This window comes from Apteryx rowi, unplaced genomic scaffold, assembly GCF_003343035.1.
Source record: "Apteryx rowi isolate R43461 unplaced genomic scaffold, aptRow1 scaffold_67, whole genome shotgun sequence".
NCBI lineage: Eukaryota > Metazoa > Chordata > Aves > Apterygiformes > Apterygidae > Apteryx > Apteryx rowi.
The window spans coordinates 917,160-936,479 of record NW_020450949.1 but is presented as its reverse complement, the minus strand read 5'-3'; the positions used below and the strand labels follow the sequence as shown (position 1 = coordinate 936,479).

Here is a 19,320-nt window from a genome sequence, read left to right as displayed (position 1 = left end):
GGGGGAACCTGCCGCTTAAGCAGAAACGCGGTCCAGCAAATTGTTTCCTTGGGCTCAGGGGCGGCAAAATTCCTCCAATAGCATCTGCGAAAGTTTGCGGAGCTGCTGCAGAGACCAGTCAGGCTGCGCCGGCGAGGATGGGGGAAAGGAAGCAGAGGACGGCATGCAAATTCCAGCCGGGAAGTAAATAAACTGAAGTTTGCGTTTTAACCCTCGGTCGGACAGGCGGCTGCCGGTGCCGCCTTGCGCATCCGAAGAGAAGGCTGAAACCAGAAGAGCAGCATCTCCTGCTCATTTCTTCGCTTTTGCTTTGAAATCTTCGAGTTTCCTGGGGGAAAACACTCCCAGTGATTTTTCACCTTTGACATTTTGCGACGCTTCCAGGGAGAAGCGGCACCGGGCTGCAAAGTAGAGCGCGGCTGAGTACTAAAGAGGGAGGGCAGCTCCGCAGCCCGAGTGCCGCGCGAGCACCATGCAGGTTTCTTTTGTGTGCTCCGAGCACAGCATAAAGAGCCGGAGCGCCGAGGACCGCCTGAACAGACAAAATGCCAGCAGTCCCAGCCTCGGCACGCGCAGCAAATTTCGCGCTGTGGCCATGGTCGCCCGGAGCCTGGGGCAGCTCTCGGTGCAAAATGCCCCGTCGTCCAGCGAATCCAGCGTGAAGCAGCCGGGGATGAAATATAGGTAGGAGAGGAATGTGCTCTTGGCTCGGAGATTTACTTTTTACTTGGATGCATTTTGCATTCCTCGCTGTAATGGGTACGGTGGGGGGGACGTGCGTGGCGCTCTTCCCGCTTCCCACTGGCTTCCCGGTGTGCGGGTTTCTCGGCACTGCAAGTGCGGATCCGTGCTCCGTGTGCACCCTTCTGCTCCGCTGCATGCGTCCGGGTTGCTCTTTTCCTCCTTTCAGTGCAGTTTCAAGTAGCGTTCTTGTTTCCATCCAGCTTAACATAAAACCAGCGGAACGCGAGAAGAAACGTGACCTGACATTTGGTTAGGATTTAGTAAAACCCCTGTCGCCTGGCTCGCCCRCTGGGAGCGGGCAGGCTGTGGCCCCGGGGCAGGCGTGCAGCGCGCCGTCGTTTACGCCCTGGAAGGGCATCGGTGCTTTCGCCGCGCTCCCGGGCTGCGCGCGGCCCTGGTCCGTGTGCGGTAAGCGCAAGCCGCTGCTCGGTTCCCACCTCTGCCCTGTGCCTCGAAAAGGCAGCGCGGCGTGCGCGCAGCGCAGCTGGGGTTAACGCGCCCGCTCCCCTGGCATCGCGGCAGAGCGGTGCCAAGGCGGGGGACGGAGGGCTTTTCCCCAAATAGATCAGCGCGTGTGCCGCGCTACAGCTAATAGCCGCTGCCTGTTCCCACTTCAGCCGAGATGTAAACAGCATCGCGATGCAAAATGTGTCAGGCAGGCAGATTGCTGGAACGAGACCAGCTCTCCCCCACTCTTCTCCTCCGAGTTAATAACTCGGCCTCTTCTTCCTGGAGCCCCATGGGGCTCGGATTCGCCCCGTCCCGCGGCGGGGCACGGAGGGTTTCGGGGCGCGCGGGTCCCGGGGCCGGCAGCGAGGGCTCGCAGCGCCCCAACCCGGCGCGGCGTGGCACGGCACGGCATGGCCGGCGGCCTCCCGGAGTGCTGGGAGCAGGCGGCGCACGGGCGCGGGGCGGCCGCCGTGGGCGCAGCGGGGCGAGGAGCCCCGCGCGGAGGCCGCCAGCGCGGATGCCTTCCAGTTGCTATGCGACACCGCGCTCCGCCGAGCCGCGTGTGCGGGCAGGCGGGCGGGCGGCAGCAGCTCACCTACACTTTATTTATTTTCATGCTGGTTGTTCGAACCTTTGTGGTTTTTAAAACTCGCTATCAATCATCGTGGCAAAGGCGGAAAGGACGTCTGCCAGGCTGGAGCTGTTCCCAAAAGAATATTCTCTAGTTCTTTGCGCCAGCTTGATTTTAATTATTTCTCATTTTTCTTGGCCCACTGCTCCGCTCTCCAGGGACTTCCCTGCTTTGGAGCTCTCGGCGATGCAGGTGCACCAGCAGCAGCACCTGGAGAGGGCTGTGCACGGCCCCTGGCCTGTGTCCGAGCCCGACACAGAGCATGAGGCTCTTGTGCCAGCCAGCTCCGCGATGTCCGCGCTGGGCTGGGAGCGGGCGGCCCCGTGCTGCTCACACCCTACCCTGCTCTGGAGCTGAGCTGCGCTGARAACGGGCACAGCTCGCTCCATGCATGAGCCGCCCCCGTTGCTGCGCTGCCAGGCGCACGTTGCCGGCTCCTGGCCTCGGCCAGGGCCGAAGGGCGTCCGAGCCGCCAGGGTCGGCAGCGGGGAAATGTCCGGGGCTGCACCGAGCGCCATGGGCTGCCCTCCTCCCGCCGGCGCGTGGCGTTAACGCCAGCACCGCCGGTGGAAGTGTGCTGCCGGAGACGAGCCCAGCAGCGGGCTGCTCCTGACCTAACCATGGAAAGCAGATTTAATGAGGGCGCTGGCTGCTGCCACATTAAATTCCCGTGCAGGCAAGCGTGGGGCCGCGCGGCAGCCCGCGGCCTCGCGCGCCTGGCACCTCCTCCCCCTGGTCGCCCCGTGCCCGGCCGTGCCTGCGCCTGCACCCTCAGGTTAGACGCACCCACGTGCGAAAACCCTGTTAAGGGACTGATCATCCCCCTTTCGTGTTTACTCTGCAAATACGCTATTGTGCGTTTAGTCCGTTTTTGCTTATTTATCGGTGTTCTGCATGTAGCCATAAGGAGCAGCAGCGTTCAGACTTGGTGGCCTCAGTTGTGCTCAGCTGCTTCTCCTGTCTTCACTCTTCCTTTCCTATTTTAAAATAAATGCCTTAATTTTTAGCCACAATTGGGGGTTCAGAGACATAACGTGAACCTTCTTGGTTCTCATTTCATACGGTCGCTTCTGCTCCAGTCCCTAAATCCAGATTACTCGTGGGTTTGTGCCGTGTTTGCCTCTCGCTGTCCTTACCGCAGCCCTCRGGCATGTTCATTTCTTGCCTTCCCGGGTTGGGGGCTCGTTCTTGCTCTGCCTTTCGCTCCGGTTAGCTGCCCGGCGCCGAGGCTGCGCGGAAACACGAGCGGCGTCCGCAGGTGCCCTCGCCCCACGCTGGCCCTGCGGTGGGAGCCACGGGGCCAGGGGCCGGCGGCAGCCCTGTCCCGGGGGCCTGCCCGCGTGCTCGCGTGCATGCTGACACGGAAACGCTGCCGCCAGCGCTCCGGGCTGCTCTTCAGACGGGTTTGTGTCTTGCAGGAACCTTGGGAAATCCGGGCTGCGAGTGTCCTGCCTTGGCCTGGGTAAGTGACCGGATCCTCCGGGGCCCTTCAGCACCTGCTCCGTCCGGCGGCTTCCCCCAGCGGCTGAGAGGCGCCTGCTGCCCCGGCTCCTGCTGTCGGAGGAGACGCAGCGGCTCTGGCGGGAGGGAGAGGCGGCGGGCGAGGGCGAGGACGAGCTCGGCGCGGGCAGAGCTTGCTCGTCCTGCGGGCGCGAGAAAGCCTGCCTCGGCTTCCCGCCTGGCAGCTCCCTGCTCCCAGCAACTAACTCAAAGCAAAAATTTCTGCCTTGTCCTAAATACTCGTGTCTGCTCAGGACCGCGGTGTGGGTAGCGCCCTCAAAGCCTGGCCTGGCCACTGACRGGAAAATCTATCCAGGAACTTGCGCTGTGCGGGATTAAATGACTAGATAGGCTTTCATCCATTGTGAGCCACTTAAAAAWATGGATTTGCAATTATGAAGCTGTCGCTGGTGACAATCTGTTCCTCTGACTGAAGCGTTATCAATCATTCTGCAAAAGATAAAAAGAGTTTTCTTCTGGGCTGGTGACAATTTTGAGCAATGGCCCAGAAGTTGTCAAATTATTTTCTCTTTTCCCCCTGCTGCTCGACACTGTAGAAGCTGAAATTAGGAGCATTTGGCGGAGGTGCTTTCCCGCGCGCTGTATGCAGAACCGTGGCTGCCGCGTGCCGGGGCCGTGCCGGGGCCGGCACAGGGAGCGGGTCCCGCTGGCCCCGGCGGGCTGCTGGGCCTGGCCTGCCGCGGGCGCCCTGCCGTGGCAGAGCTCGGTGCCGGGGTCCCGTGCCGCCGTTGTCCAGCTCTGTGCACCTTTTCTCCTTCACAGGGACATGGGTGACTTTCGGAGGGCAGATCACAGACGAGGTAAGGATTGCTCCCATCTCATCGTGTTACTCCGCGCTTCTGTTCCCMGAGAGCGGGAGGGAAAATGGCCCGGCTCGGTCCGTCACACACCTGTTTGAGAGCCTGCGTCTCCAGTGCGCTGTCCGGGTTTTGCCTGAATCCATTTTCGGTGGAGCAGAAGACGTGCAAGGTCTCACCCGCCCTTATTAGCAGGCTCCAGGTTTGCTCTCCATCTGTAATTCTGATTAGCACAGCACTTCAGGACCCCTCCTGCGCCTTTCGGCATAGTCGGTTGTTCAGCAAGACACCTGACACCGGGTTTCTCCTGAGCTATCAAATGTCAGCTTGAGGCCAAATTAGTCCTGTATAAATCAATTTTCTGAGCCTGGGACTGCGAAAGCAGGAGGAGGGGGAGAAACAATCACGTTGCCGTGTGAGTTTGGGATTTTCTCCTTCAAAGCTGCTGTCTTCCATGTGCCACCAAACGTACCCCGAAAGTTTCGCCGTACTGTATGCCAGCGTGCCCGGCGCCTGGGCGCGGAGGCTAGCGTTTCCAAGCCTGGCTTTCTAGAGCTGAGCACATAACTGATCGGGGGCCGAGGCTGCTTGTGTGGCAGTTCGGGGCTTTCAAAATGAAGCTCTAAAATCAAGCCGCACAGTCTTTGGTGCAGCTCCGTGGACGGCGCGCGGCGGGTTGCAGGCCGCCCGTGGAGCGAGCGGCACCGCGGCTCTGGCACTCACGTGTGCGGGCTGCTGCTCCTRCTCTCCCTTACACGTCCCCTTCTCTACCAACATCACGGCTTTCTCTTTGCAGATGGCGGAGCAGCTGATGACCTTAGCGTATGACAACGGCATTAATCTCTTCGATACGGCAGAAGTCTATGCTGCTGGCAAGTAAGTACCTTCCGCTTTGGTACCAGGGCAAGGACCGCGTTTCTGGTGAATGGGAGCAAGCTGTCCAAGCCTGGGATGAGTCTTCCTCATGGGGCTTTCCCCCATTCCTGACCGAGGGTCCCATCCCATGTTTTGTCCAGGGYGAGGGGAGCCAGCGCGAGCCGTGTCCTGGCCGGGCAGAGCGGGGCGCGGGGCTGGCCGCGGCGAGCTAAGCGCAGGCAGGGCCCTCGGGGCACTGTGGCCACGCTGAAGGGCAGCAGCGCTTCCCGGGGCGGCAGGCAGCCACTCGGGGACCGGCTGGGGTGGTACCACGTGGTCTCCAGAGCCGTGTGGCGCTCGCAGAGCTCCCAGGAGCGTGCGGAAATGCTAACCTGCGGTTTAGGCTGAAGAGTGCTGAAGCATCCTCTCTCCCCCTGCAGCTGCCGGCTGAGATATATTTAGCTTTAAAAGCATTAGCATGGTTATCGACATAATAGCAAAACCTCATTTTTCCTTCCCAAATCCACTGCTGCAATACCAAGAAAACTGGGCTGAGAGAACAATATATTCAACTAACTTGGTCTCTTGGGTCGGCAAATTGCCCCCAAGCAGGCGTCAGTTTTTATGAATTTGTTCATTACCCAGTGAATGTTTTAGGCAAACATGTTTGAATTTACAGAGCCCTTGAAAATTATTCATCCCAGCCCCTGCACAGAGTAGTAACTGTTCACAATCAATTTGCTTTGGATTAGTACTGTTGGAAGCCTCCCAGACCAGCAGAAACGGTCTGGGGTAGCTGTAAAACGTCTGCGAGAAGAATCCGGCCGAGAGCGTTTGCTCGCAGAGGGTCTGCAGCCCAGCAGGTCACGGAGGAACTCGTAGCGTGCCCAATACCTTCGAACCGACCCCATCGGGACTGTTTGTGGCGTGGCTGTGTATGCAAACTCCTTTGAAGCCCTCGTCCACTTCTCCCAGCACACCTGCTTTGCTTCTGTTTGAGGTTTTCCAGATAAGGCCATTCAAACACACTTGACCTGGATGGCCATGCTCGTTCACCGCGTTGTTTGAGCAGTGTTTAAAGCTCCTCTGTACAAATGCACTCGCAGACGCTTTAGTTTCTAAATATTTGAAAGAGAGTCTTGAAAGGGTAGATGTTTTCCTTAAACGTGCAGGCAAGCTTGTTTCCCCCTGGAGAGCAGTAATAAGTGTGGACTTACTGTCTTTGCCATGAGTTCCTGCTCTTCATTATTTAAGAGAGGAAAGCTATTGTCATGGAGGTTGGTGTAAAAGTTTGGAGAGTGGAAATAATTAAATCATTCCACTTCTTTGCACTCATTTTTGGAAGTCGTTTCACATTTGTTAAAACGCTGCATTCCTTTACATCCTTTCCCGTGAGGTGAGATCCCTCTACGCCCGCCACCACTCTCCAGGCTGCCCAGCGCGGCCAGGTCCCTCACCCCGGAGCAGTCGGCGTGCGGCAGCAGAAGGCGAGAGCGTCTGTCTCTGGCCTCTTCTGCTAAAATCCCCGGAAGACAGGTCGGGGACGGGGGGAATCTCACCCCGTTGCAGTGTCCTATTGCTAATCGACGACAGAGCAGGGAGAGCGAGGGTGGAGCAGGAGAACGGCGGAAGCTCAGCGGCGCACACCGTCCCGCCTCGGCGCGCGCCAGGGACCCTCAGCCTTGCCCCCACCACTGCTGCCAGCTCCACGCGCAGTCGTTTTCATTACTGAAGTGTTTCTGACCTAATTTCTGTGCCAGCCTAGGGAACTCATGGTTTGCATCTTCCTTTCCTTACAGGGCTGAGGTTGTGCTAGGAAATATTATTAAGAAGAAAGGATGGAGGTAACTATCGCTCTCCCTAGGATGAGTGTTTCATGTTGCTTCGTTTTATGCAGCAGCTTTCTGGGGTAAAACAGCTGCATTTGGGCTTTGGGAAGGGAAGTGAAAGGGAGGTGGAAAAGCAAAAGCAGCCAGCCGAGCCCTCGGCTCCCCGCAGGGCAGGAAGCCTCCTGGGCACCCACGGCCTCCGGGTCGCCTCCCGGGGCCGGCACCGCGGCAGGGCCGTATGCCAGGGAGCCACGGGCGGTGGGTGCGCGGCGTGGGCTGGCATTGACGGTGCCTCTCGCTTGCTCTTTGCAGACGATCCAGCCTGGTCATAACCACCAAAATCTTCTGGGGAGGAAAGTACGTACGGCCTCTCCCCCACCTCGCCGCAGCCCGGCCGCACGTCTGCTCTTCTAACCCTGCCTCTCTTGGTCTTTCAGGGCAGAGACGGAGCGAGGCCTGTCGAGAAAGCACATCATCGAAGGTACGGGGCAGCGCTGCCCACCGCCGTGGCTCCCAGACGCGCCGCAGCGTCACGCGCTGCCCGAGGCCGTGGCCCGGGTCTGCTGCCCCCCGCGCGTGGCGGGCTGGCGCGGGCAGCCGGCCGGCGCGCGTCACCGCCTCTGTCGCTCCCCCTTCGCCCTAGGCCTGAAGGCTTCGCTGGAGCGGCTGCAGCTGGAGTACGTGGACGTGGTGTTCGCCAACAGGCCGGACCCCAACACGCCCATGGAGGGTAGGTGCTGCCGCGCTCCGCGGGGCTCGCCGGGCGGGGGCAAGGCCGCAGCACRGTCCGGCCATCCGGGATACGTGTGCAGGATACGTGTCCCGTAGGCAGGAGCCCGTCCGGCCCCGCGGTGCCGATGATTGGAAAAGACTTCTTTGCTTTTCCAAAGAGACCTTTTCCATCCCCGGCAGCGGGCGGTCGCAGGACTGGCCAGACGAGGTCCCTGCAGTCGTTCTCCTTCCTAAGCAGCCGCAGGAACCGCTTCTGGCCATGTCCTGCTGCTGTCGCCTGTCCCGGCTGCCTGCCGGCCGCAGCTCTTACCCGGGCGCATGCCAGAGCCCATCTAACTTTTCTTACCTCATATCCAGCTCTTTTTGTGGATTATGAAGAGGTTGCAATTCACTCATTCTGAGCAGGGAGAGTTAATTCCCTATTCATTAAATTCGTAGTAGTCTCGGTTTTATTTTATTCCACGGCCCATTTTATTGTACTGTACTGTATGTATTGGATTTCATTGTCATTTGTGGCTTTCAATCATGTTTTTTGTGGCAGGTTTTTATTCGAAGTGTGTTTTCCATTACTTAGTACAAATCGTTCCCCCTCTTAATACGTGCAGCATGTGCACCAAATTAAATCTGTTGCAAAACACCCTCCTCTCTTGTCCAGTGCCAGGAGCTGCCTTAGGTCGTGCTCCAGAAAGAAAGAGGCTGTTTTAGTGGTGCTTGAACCTGGTTTCCTCCCTCTCTCCAGCCCCGCACCCTTTGTCATGCCGTTCATTGTACTATGCCAGCAGCTGTAAACTCTGGTCTCTTTAAATCTTTCTTTTATCACCAGGGGACCCATTTAGTTCTTCCAAGTCAAGAACATTCATCATAGAAGGTACATCGTACCCGCAGTCTCAGTATTGACCCTGTGTCCGAGCAGCATTTTATGGGACAGAAGCTGTACTTTTCTTTACATTTGATTCCTTCCCCTGAACAAACTTCTCCATAAAATGCGCAAAGGAAAACAACAAGAGCAAAAAAACTATATACCCCCTGCCCTTTGAGAACATCTTGCAAGTAAAAGGCAGCAAGCGAATAGCTGTTAGTTCCCTCTCTTTCCTGAGCCACCTCATTTCACCCTTTGGTTCCTTTCCCTTGTCCTGTGCATGCGTTGCCGTTTGCAGAGGCGCCGCGCTGTGGCAGGGGACRCCGGGGCTGCAGCCCCGCGCTGGAGTCTCGCTGCGGCGGAGGGCTGCGGGACGACCGGCGCCTGTTCTTAACGTGCTTGCGGCGTGGGAGGAGGCCAGGTCGGAGACGGGGGGAACGGATCAGAAGGGCAGGAGGTGCACACTTCAGTGTTTGTCGTCCAGGAGGCCTGAAGTCCGCTGGCTTCCGGATGCGGGACTTGCAGTGCAAGCGCTCTGCCTTTAAAGCAAGTTGGCTTCCTAAATTATCATCCCGCTAACTCTGAAGCCCGGCCGCCTGATTTCCTCGCCCCTCGCAGCGCAGCCTGCTCTTGCCCTGAAGTGTGTTGGGTGCTTTTTCTCGATGAGTATGTGCTAGAGCTGGGCAAAATCTCGGGTAATGATGGGTTTTGCCCACCTCCAGCAGCCGTTGCTTTCCCTGCACACGATGGACTGGACTTTCTCCGCGTGCCTTGACTCTCTCCCGAGTCTTGTACAAGAGCTATGACGGACCTGCCAAAATTTCCTCTGATTGACAGAAATCTTTGGTTGCCGCAAACGCAGYGCCTGGCTAAGCGGCCGGCCCATCGGTGCATGCGATGGCCGCGTTACAGCTCGTGTGAGGCTTCCTTTTTGCTTCCTTCCCGCGGCATGTGTGTGTGTACGGCTTGAAGCTCGGCCTGCATGATGCGGGTTCGGCTGAAGGTCCCGAGCAGAAATTCCCAACAGTGTTTCTAAAAATTAGGCCGACAGAGCCAGCCTAGGGTTTCATAGGAATCGGGCCRGCCGTGCCTTCTGCGGGGCCTGGGCTCCCTGGCACCGTTTTAGCTGCCAAGCTCAGCAAAGCTGGCGCTGYGGACGTGCCGGGAGCCGCAGCAGGGAGACGTGCGCTTGGGTGAGCTGTTCCCTCCGCTGCAGGCCGTGCKGGCGGGCGGGCGCCTGGCCAGCTCCAGCCCACTGCCCGAAACTGCCCCCGCCGCCTCGCACCTCTTCTCCAGCCTGTCGCGAGCCTTGTGCCCGGCAGCGCGGCAGCAGCTGCCTCCGCCCTGACGCAGGCAAGAGGCAGAGCGGCGTACAGTTGTATATATTTATATAGGTGTGTATTTTTGTATTAATATATTTTTATGTGAATATATGTTTCTATACGGACATRTTGCTATGCCCAGGTGCACTGCGGCGCGGTGGCAGCAGGTAGAGCTGCTAGAGCAGGAGCGCGTTTCCAGCCAGGTGTTGCGAGACTGTTTTTAGAAACACTCGTCTGCCAGCTTGCGTTTCTAGTGCACCGTTTGCAGTCGGTCAATCAATCCAGCAGCCTTGCAAGCACTGTACTGCCGGCGCTCCGCCTGCGCCCGCGCCGGCTCCAGCCCAGGCACGGGGCACCGTGGGGCAGTGTGGTGCACAGACAGCCCCGCAGCCCCTGCCCGCAGCCCCTGCCCGCGCTCTCACGAGAGGCACCCCGGCGCGATGCTCGTTACGCGTATGGACCGTGGCGCCGCGCTGGTTTAATGGATTCTGACAGCATTTACTCCACGCAGGAGCTTAGAAAAATGTTCCTCTTGGATGTCCTTAAGGCACAGTTCGACTGCAGCTCGCTTTAAAGGCCGGGCTCGGGCATTTTAGGAGAAGCCGGGGGCGGATTTCACGCCTCCAAGGGAGGGGTCGGGCGCCCAGCCAGCCCCGGCGGCGCCTATCCGGCTCCCGCGGCCCGCGGAGCCCGCACCACTGCCAGCCCCGCGCCCTCGCCAGAAGCGCCTGCCTGAGCAAGTCCCACGCCGGCAGACCCGTAAATGGCATCCTCCTTGTCGCGCTGCCTCCTCATTGCAGCACGATCGCACAGAAACACGTCAGCTTCCTCATCCGCCTCGCGCGTGGCTTCGTTTGGGTCTTTTTTAAGAGATTGGGAAAAGCGATGAGTTGGGACAAGCAATATTTCAAGTGCAGCCTCTCGGGGGGGGGGGGGGTTGTTTTTCGTCGCATTTTGTTTTAACTTCCTTGTCAAACTCCTGCCTCCAAGTTTGGTGTTTGGAAGTACGCTGCTTGCAAGATGTCTGTGCCGTAGCGCTCCCTTTCCTTTCGGCGTGGTGCCCGTCGGCGGCCGGGCGCCGGCGCCCCGTGCTGACGGCTGCCGCGGCTCTGCCTTGCCCCCGCAGAGACGGTGCGAGCCATGACCCACGTCATCAACCAGGGGATGGCCATGTACTGGGGCACGTCGCGCTGGAGCTCCATGGAGATCATGGTAGGGCCGCGGGCGCCGGGCGGGCGGCYGTCGCGCGCGTTTGGTTGTTTTGGGGGCCGAGGGGAGGCGGCGCGGGGCGGCGGGCACCGACCGGCTCTCCCCGGCCTTGCAGGAGGCGTACTCGGTGGCGCGGCAGTTCAACCTCATCCCGCCCATCTGCGAGCAGGCCGAGTACCACATGTTCCAGCGCGAGAAGGTGGAGGTGCAGCTGCCTGAGCTCTTCCACAAGATAGGTACCGGCGGCGGGGCGTGCGGTGTCCCCGGGGCCAGCGCGGCCCTGCGTCGCCCCCCCCCCCCCCGGGTTGTCCCGCAAAACCCTGCCCCGGTGGCGGCTTGCCCTTTTATCGGCCCGACCTCGCCGCCGGCCCCAAGCGTGCAAACGCTGCTGTGGTGAAGCCGTGCCCCGCGCGTCCGCCCGGCAGCGGCGCCACCTCCGCCTGCGCCCTCTCTTCCAGGCGTCGGCGCCATGACCTGGTCCCCGCTGGCCTGYGGCATCGTCTCGGGGAAGTACGACGGCGGCATCCCGCCGTACTCCAGAGCCTCGCTGAAGGTGAGGGCGCGGGACGCGGAGCCGCGCGGGGCCCCGCGCCGGGCGGCCGTGCCCCGCTGAGCGCCTCTCCCTCGGCCCCTCCGCGCAGGGCTACCAGTGGCTGAAGGACAAGATCCTGAGCGAGGAGGGCCGGCGGCAGCAGGCGAAGCTGAAGGAGCTGCAAGCCATCGCGGAGCGCCTGGGCTGCACCTTGCCCCAGCTCGCCATCGGTAAGGTGGCCGCGGAGGGGGTGGCACGCTGCAGCCGGGGCRCGCGGGGGGCCGGGGCCGAGCCGGCGCTCAGCTCGCCCTCCCTTTCTGCCGCCCCAGCCTGGTGCCTGAGGAACGAAGGCGTCAGCTCCGTGCTGCTCGGCGCCTCCAACGCGGACCAGCTCATGGAGAATATCGGAGCAATACAGGTCGGTGCCACACGCCGCCCCGCGGCAAACCCCGCGGGCTCCCTTCGCTGGATGAGGGGCTCGTGGGTGCTCCGGGGGTACGCGCACGCGCCTACAGAAAAGAGTAGCGTTATCTTAACTCTTAGAAATCTTAATCATGTTTCTTTGGTTGCATACAGGTTCTTCCAAAGCTGTCATCTTCCATTATCCATGAAATCGATAGTATCTTGGGCAATAAACCATACAGCAAGAAGGACTACAGATCCTAATCGTGTATACCATCCGCCCGGACTCACTGTCAAGTCCTAGTCTTCTGTTCGCTTGCTTAAGCTTTGTCGAAGCAAAGTGGAGAGTGTGGTTTGCATCAAGAACACAACATGTCAAGATGTTATAGAGAAATTGTTTAAAATGTTGCTGCAAGACAACATATGCTTATTATGTAACATTTTTTTTGAATGCAAGAAAAGTCACTGGTTGGGAAGAGCGCAAAAGCAATTTCACCCTAGCTGTTTAGCCTCTGAGCTTCCTTTTTAAGAGAAGAAACTACCTTTTTTCACACACAGGACATCACTGTTTTCCATTAATTCAGGCTCATGTACAGTTTGCTTGAATATTCAGCTCTGGCATGTAACGCATTTAACTGGAAGGCTGATAGTCGCGGTTAAAAAGGCCGGCTTTCCGGTGAGTGGGCTAACGCGAGCTTGGAGGACGCTGCCTGTGAGAACCAGCTAGGCATGTTAGAAACAGCTGTTTCGGACTATTGCATGCATYGCCCAGCTGCTGCTGTTCTGTCGTTTCCTTGTTTAGAGGGCTGGATGAGAAGATTTTTATTTTGGGATGCACTCAGAGCAAATCAGCCAAGCCACTGAAAGCTGTAGGCGTTCACGGCCCCTTGTTCTGCACCTCCTGAGACCCCAGCGCTGCCGTGGCGCGCGCTGCATCAGGAYGCGGTTTCCTTTGCGACGCTCTTGTCCTCCCGGGCAGTCAGCCACGGTCCGGGCCCCGTCGGGACCCCTCAGCCCCACATCCCGGGCAGCCCACGTGCCACCTGGCCACGAGCCGTGTTGGGGACAGGGCACGGGACGCCGCCAGAGCACAGAGCCCTAGAGAAACGTGGTGCTTTAACGCAGAGATCTTGCAGGAKTCGTTACTTTCTAATACATTAATTTTAGGTTCTAATTATAAACTGTGAATCGATTGGTTGCTGTAAGACACAAAAAGATCTTTTCCATAACCTGGGTCCACGAGATGTTGGGCTTTATCATTAGCTGCTTCGTTTCCTGAGCCCCCGGGCTGCGGGAGGTGCCGTGAGCAAGCCCTGGCGGGGCCYGGCCAGTCGCTGCGGCGAGGAAGCGGGGCAGGGGGAATGTGCTTTAACCTGTGTTCGGAGGAGAGTCTTGGCGCTTAGGTACCAGCTGCACACGGTCAATGACGGTAATGAGCAGTTAAGCCCACTAGCAGCTGGGTGAAGGCTTGGGCGCTGATGCCACCAGCCTCTGGGGCGGTGCTGCTGCATTTGTAAATGCTGCGCACGGGCCTGATCGGCTCCAGGGCGCCCTGTGGGAACATCTGCCTTTGCAAACAGAAGAGATTTTGGTATCTTGCAGAACTTGCTCCTGTTCCCAGCGCCCCGGGCGTGTTGGCTGCTGCCGATGACCACAGGGGAAGCAGCCCAGGGAGCAGAGCTGGCGCTGCGCCGTCCCAGCACAGGGCAAGGGCGTTGCTAACAGGTGCCCCGTTTCTGTTCAAGACTGCATCTGTCCCAAAAAGAAGGTGAACGCTGCAGGAATTAGCCTCACTGTTACACCCTTCTGTGCCGCTGGCTCAGCCCGGCGTGCTGCTGGCCGAGCAACACGCATGGCTTGCTGATGTACCTCCGTCCCGACGCCCGGCGTGCTGCTTGCACTGTTGAAGTGCCGCGCTGCGCCACGGAGAGGGCGGCATTGCAGCGGCGGCAGCACCAGCGCGAGCTCTTCGGTGCATCTGCACATCAGATAACTACTGTGTGGCCTGGGGTCTGAGAGGTAACCGCCGCAGGGATTTATGTTCCATTATGCACAAAAAWTAAATACATGTATGGTTATTACGGTACGTTAGCGTCTTCTCGTAACCTCTGCATCCTAGACRAAACGCAAGTACCCCCTAGGAGCAGCAAAACATCTCTTCTCTGTAGTCTACCATGTGATCCAGGGTGCAGAATTATTCCAGTGCTTAAGGTTAACAGAACCATATCTAGTATGAATCTTCCATTAAAAAGGCAGATTAATACTAATAAACAAACAGTGATAAAAGCAACTGTGTTGGGACATTATTTTTTCCTGGCAGGGCACCATTTTCCTGTGTTAGCGTACAGCATGGCTGGGGGGGGGGGGGGGGTGAAACGCGGGACTTTTTTTTTTTATTTTTTTATTTTTTTTTTTGGTGCACAGTTAGAGCAGGAAAACTGCGGTGTCCTGCAGCCTCTTCCTTGGCCAGCAGACYGAGCAAGCCAAAGGGCCCGGCTGCTTGCGGCCCGGCTCCCCGCCGCGCGGGTGGGGGGGGTGCCCAGGGCAGCCAGGCACCGGCTCTGCCCGCGGTACCGCAGCAGGTGCCTGCCCTGCCGCCGAGCAGCGCCACGAGCCGAGCAGCAGCCCGTCCACCCCCTCGTGCCCGGCTCTTCGTAGGGTTGTTCCCGAGGGCTGGTGGCCGCCACGCCAAGCCCCCTTGCGCGACATGAAGCAATCCCTCGGCCTTGGCCTTGGCTAGCAGGGGACAGTTTGCACTATCCCTTTATTTTATGAAAATGGGGACAAAATAGTTGTCAGAGTGTTTAAATCTAGACTGAGACAAGTCAGAAGGAATAGAAGGGTGGCTTAGTGGTTTCCTTGCTTTTTGCTCTGGAAATGGCCAGGACTGGCATCTTTTAGCATGCCAAACGAAGGCGAGCTGGCTTAGCTCGCAGTTCAGCCTCTCTGGCCTGTTTTGTATCAGGACTTGCAGCATGGTGCAAGACTTCAGATAATATCTTGCTTGGTGTGAGCCCCTGTGTGGTATAGCTCACTACCGGCACAGCAAGCTGAAAATGAATAAAGCATAACTGCACCCTCAGACACTGAAAAAAAGAGGAGCCAAAGATGCTGAACGAGAGCAAAGGAAACGCAGCAGGAATGCTGAGTAAATGATGGTCACAGGACTTGGCCCCCCAGCAGTCACCACGGCAAGGAGGTCTTCGGGGAGGTCTTTGAAAAAAAGCTGTAGGATAACTTGGAAAGCTTCTCCCAAACGTAAAGGGGAGGGAGGGAGGGAGGGATGAAGTCCTTCCCTTGCCTTCCACATTCCTCTCTGGCAAAGATAGCGTTGCAGTCGCAAGAAACATAACAGCACTTTTGTTGGATCCTTTTTAAAGGATTTATTAAAACACAGAAAACATAAACCAAAACACACAGAGTACAAAGTAAATGTGATTGTGTTGGTTACAGGTGCCATAAACCTTCCTACAAAAGGTCATCACGGTGCAGTATCACAAAATAACCTCGGCGGCACGAAGGCAAAGTCACTTCTGTTCCCCCCACTCTGGCCCCAGAGCGTCTCCTGTCCTCATCCATCTCCCACCCAAGCTTTAAAACCTTTCTGGGCAGTTTGGCACGCTTGTTTCCGCGGAGGAAAGCCCAGCTGGTCGCGAAGAGAGCGGAGCAGAGCCCCGGTGCCTCTGGCCTAACCGGAGCCCGGCACAGCCTGCCGCGCTTAGGGGCCCGGACTGCAGCACCCGAAACCTTCAGGCCGGCAACCGGGAAGCTTCATTTCGTACGTTTTCAATGACACAGGGACCAGCAGAGATCACAGAAGAGCTGAGGGCAAAAGATTGGCGCTTGAGGGCAGAGGGACAGGAGGYGTCAGCCACAACCTGCCGTCGCCCCACCGGAAACGGTGCAACCTGCTGGAGGAAATCCCACTGCTGGGGAGGGAGCGGGGGAGGGGGGTGGGCCTGCAGGCAGCGAGCCTGCCAGCGCTCTCCTAGCACTCAGCAGTGCCAGCTCGCCAGAGCTCCAGCTCCAGCCCCGCAAACCCTCGGGGGTCCCGGCCTTCCCGGGCCCGAGGAGGCCACTGCCTGGCCAGCGTGCTCAGCCAATGCCAAATGCCTGCAGCCCACGGAAAGACCTTGCAGGCCCCTCGGCTCCACCTTACCGCTAGTGACCTGGGGGCTCTGGCCCCCTTACACGGTTCAGATCAGGATACAAGACAAATAAACGATTTGGAAAGCCAGCCTGCAAAAGGGTGCTGCAGCGACGAGGCATTTCGCTAGCGGAAAGGGACGGATGYGCACAGGTCTGGAACCGCGAGGGGCTCTAGCGTTCAGCGGTGGCTCGGGCAGCCACTGCTTGGTGGTGGCCCATGGCGTGGAAGGGACGGTCCCGGGAGGAGCCGGTCCCTGGCCTCTGCGCCTTGCTGCGGCGCAGACCAGCTCGTCCTTACGGGGCTGGGACTGTGCCCACATCCGGGTAAAGATGTGACGATGCTCCAGGCGTGACCCTGCTGCTCCAGCTCACCTCGCCACCCACCAGCTTTTCCCCCAGCACCGGCGCGAGAGGGACAAACAACGAGACCACAAACATTGCCGGGACTTGGGCTTTTGGAGAAGCGTCAGTTCTCCATGTAGAAGATAAACTGCGCCTCTTTCCCAGAAACTATAAAGTACCAGCACCGAGCACACGGCCGTACAACTCGCATCAAACTGCTCTTATTTCCTGTGCTATCCCAACGCTCGCACCCTCCTCCCCACAGGGAGGCAGGAAAACCGAAGCCGCAGGCACCTCAGGCAAAGCCAGCCCAGCCGCTGTCTGGGCAGGGTAGGCTGGACACATCCCCACGCCAGCACCACAAGGCAAAACATGGCTGGGAAGYGCTGCAGCGCCTAGCACGCTGCCACAACCGGCACAGCCCTTGGCAGAGGTTGCAGGGGCTTCTCYGTTATCCCCCCTCCTCGCTCTAGCTTTCCCCTTTCCTCCTGTGTCTCATCCCTCTCACGGGCACCTGAAACGTGCCCCAGGAGCCCCTGCCTGACTGCTGAGCCCCAGCCAGGGTGCTGGAGCTGTCGCCCGGCCGTGCCCCTCCGCTYCCCTTCCAGCACCGAGGGGTCTCGGAGAGGCCAGGGTGCCCAGCCGGTGCCACGCAGCCAGGGCATCGCGCAGGYGCTCCCCACGCAGGGCTCCCGGCGCCGGAGCATGCGGAGGGCAGGCTGGAAGCAGCAGGGAAATCCAGGGCAAAGCTGGGGCTTAGCAGCTCTCCGGGTGGGCGTTCAGCCAGAGACCAGAGCGGCAAATGAGACCGCACTGCGGCAGGCATCGCTGTGAAAGCCCCCGGCAAGAGCCGGCTCAGAAGAGCTGCTGCCCTTGCTCTGCCAGAGCCGTGCGCGTCCGCAGACCCCCACAGCAAGGCAAAGCCGAGCCAAGGCCAGGACGTGCAGGGCAAACACGGCTTGAACCCACCGCTCGCCTGCCCACCAGCTCCTCGTGAGCTGCTCAGCCCTGGGGCAGGGGGACGCGATGACGTGCAGCCCCCGCACAGGGAGGGCTGGCAGCGCAGCGACYGCCTCTCTGCGCCCACGGGGGACACGGGGCAGCCACGCGCTGCCAGCGGGGCCCACAGCGTGCATGCATTCGCTCAAACACAAAATGGACGTAAAAAGAGAACTTACACAGAACAGAATTAAGCTTGGCTCCTAACGGTCACCTGTGAGCAAYTGGACTAGAAACGGAGCTTCCAACAGGTCTCCCTTTAAATCTGACACGTGTCAATAAAAACAGACATAAATACTGATACTCTATATCCCTCCTTAATTCATCCCACATTTTCCAGACAAACTCTTCAAGTCTTCAATAAGAAAGTGCAAAAAATGTACAAGGAAATGAAATCCCCTTCAAAGAAGTTCTTGCCATGGTTAGGGGTCGTTTCGTTTGAAGCACACTTTAAACACGAGCAGGACGGCCCGGGAGCGCCGGCACGGCAGCAGCGGGAGCTAGTCTTCGATGCAGATAACGTCGCCGTGCTTCCCCTGCCGTTCCACGGCGGCGCCGTCTTTCAGCGACTCTGCTGCTTTCTGATCCGGGTGGCTGGAGCGAGGCCCGCTGGAGCTTGCTGGAAGGACAGAAACGAAGTGCTGCAGTCAAGCAGGCTCCAGTCCCCTCCCTGCCTCATTTGCTGCCGTGAAGCAAAGTACGAGGCGAAAGCACTGACCTCAGTGGGGCACAGAAAGCCGGGTCAGGAGACCAACCTAAAGTCAACGCTCCTAAAAGCAAAGAGGCCATTCCCTCGCTCCCCCCGACCGAGGACTACGCGCGCACGACTCCTGCAGTCTGCAGGCAGGTGCCTCCCCTCCCCGGCACCATCAGCACCTCCTCTACACAGGCAGGCGCTTCTGGCCCGCGGCTTCTCCAGCTCGTGGCTAGGAMCGCCCGGAGAAGCCCAGCTGACTGRGGCTACGGCTTTCCTGGCCTCGGCAGCACCGGGGGCTGAACCGCTGCAGATGGGAACGGGGCCCCACGGAGGGCAAGGGGCAGCCGGAGAAACAAGGCCGTCCRCGCCGGCTGGACGGCGGGCAGGGCTGGGACAGACTGGCGGGACAGGCCGTGGAACAGCCGCACAAAACGCRGGCCGTGTCCGGGGAAACGAGAGCCCCGCTCCTCTCTGAAGGGCGCCCGGGGCTCTGGCGTTGCTCCTYGGACTGCTACAGGCTTCCGAAGCGGCAGCACAGCTTCAGAGAGCCCGAGGGCCAGGAGGAGCCGGGCGGCTGCTCTAGAGATCGGAGGGCGTCGCAACTCCCGCGCTGCCCGTCTGGCTCCGGCCGGCCCCGCGCCTCRCCCAGCAGGGGCAGGCAGCCGAAGGCTAGAGGAAGACGAGGAGAAATGAGATCCTCTTCCCTCCTCTGCTCGCTCCTGAGCTCTCCCTAACTGCTGTGGTTGCTTCTTGAGCAAGACAATTGTGTCCGATGGACACTTAAAAAACGGGGAGTCATCCACAGCTACGACCTGCAGGTTCCCACAGCTACTTAACAGGACAGCACCAGTTCCCAGCCGTAAATCTGCCTGGTCCTTAAGAGCCTCTTCCATATCCTGGCTAATTAAGAATATAAATGGTCACACTGGGCCAGAACAGAGGCCCGTCTCAGGCAGCACCRGYGCAAGGYGCAGGGCGCCACGTGCAAAGAGCCRAGCGTGCTGAGGACGGGATCTAAGGTGTCTTCCAGGAGCACTGCCAAAGCGCAAGGGRGGAARTTCATTAGTGACTAGTGTATTCCTGAATGCGCAAGAAGCTAAAGCAAGGAACAAATAGGAGGAGAAGAAGAAAACGTTGGCTGGGCCTTCTCTCCGTAACACGCTGTTTGCATTTGGAAGTTAAATCAAGCATATGTGCTCCATTCAAGCCCTGGAAATGCAGGCGAGGGCAGCCGAGAAGTGACTGACCTC

General features: G+C 59.1%; 2 protein-coding genes across 4 annotated transcripts in view; one reads left to right on the top strand and one right to left on the bottom strand.

The window, feature by feature from the left end:
• KCNAB2 (potassium voltage-gated channel subfamily A regulatory beta subunit 2) overlaps positions 1-14,163 on the top strand; it is a 38,521-nt gene extending 24,358 nt beyond the window's left edge. For all 3 annotated transcript variants that reach the window (XM_026085681.1, XM_026085679.1, XM_026085680.1), the window contains 13 exons: positions 3,244-3,287; positions 4,109-4,146; positions 4,940-5,019; positions 6,798-6,842; positions 7,140-7,184; positions 7,265-7,308; positions 7,471-7,557; positions 10,867-10,952; positions 11,065-11,185; positions 11,408-11,502; positions 11,591-11,711; positions 11,811-11,899; positions 12,058-14,163. In XM_026085681.1, the coding sequence (XP_025941466.1) occupies positions 3,244-3,287; positions 4,109-4,146; positions 4,940-5,019; positions 6,798-6,842; positions 7,140-7,184; positions 7,265-7,308; positions 7,471-7,557; positions 10,867-10,952; positions 11,065-11,185; positions 11,408-11,502; positions 11,591-11,711; positions 11,811-11,899; positions 12,058-12,147 (985 nt within the window). In that variant the 3' untranslated portion in view covers positions 12,148-14,163. The remainder of the gene's footprint in view (positions 1-3,243; positions 3,288-4,108; positions 4,147-4,939; positions 5,020-6,797; positions 6,843-7,139; positions 7,185-7,264; positions 7,309-7,470; positions 7,558-10,866; positions 10,953-11,064; positions 11,186-11,407; positions 11,503-11,590; positions 11,712-11,810; positions 11,900-12,057) is intronic.
• Positions 14,164-15,250: 1,087 nt separating this feature from the next.
• Positions 15,251-19,320, bottom strand: part of CHD5 (chromodomain helicase DNA binding protein 5) — a gene marked incomplete at its 5' end in the record, with an annotated part of 48,991 nt that continues 44,921 nt past the window's right edge. The window contains one exon of the mRNA XM_026085605.1: positions 15,251-17,992. Within this exon, the coding sequence (XP_025941390.1) occupies positions 17,874-17,992 (119 nt within the window). The remainder of the gene's footprint in view (positions 17,993-19,320) is intronic.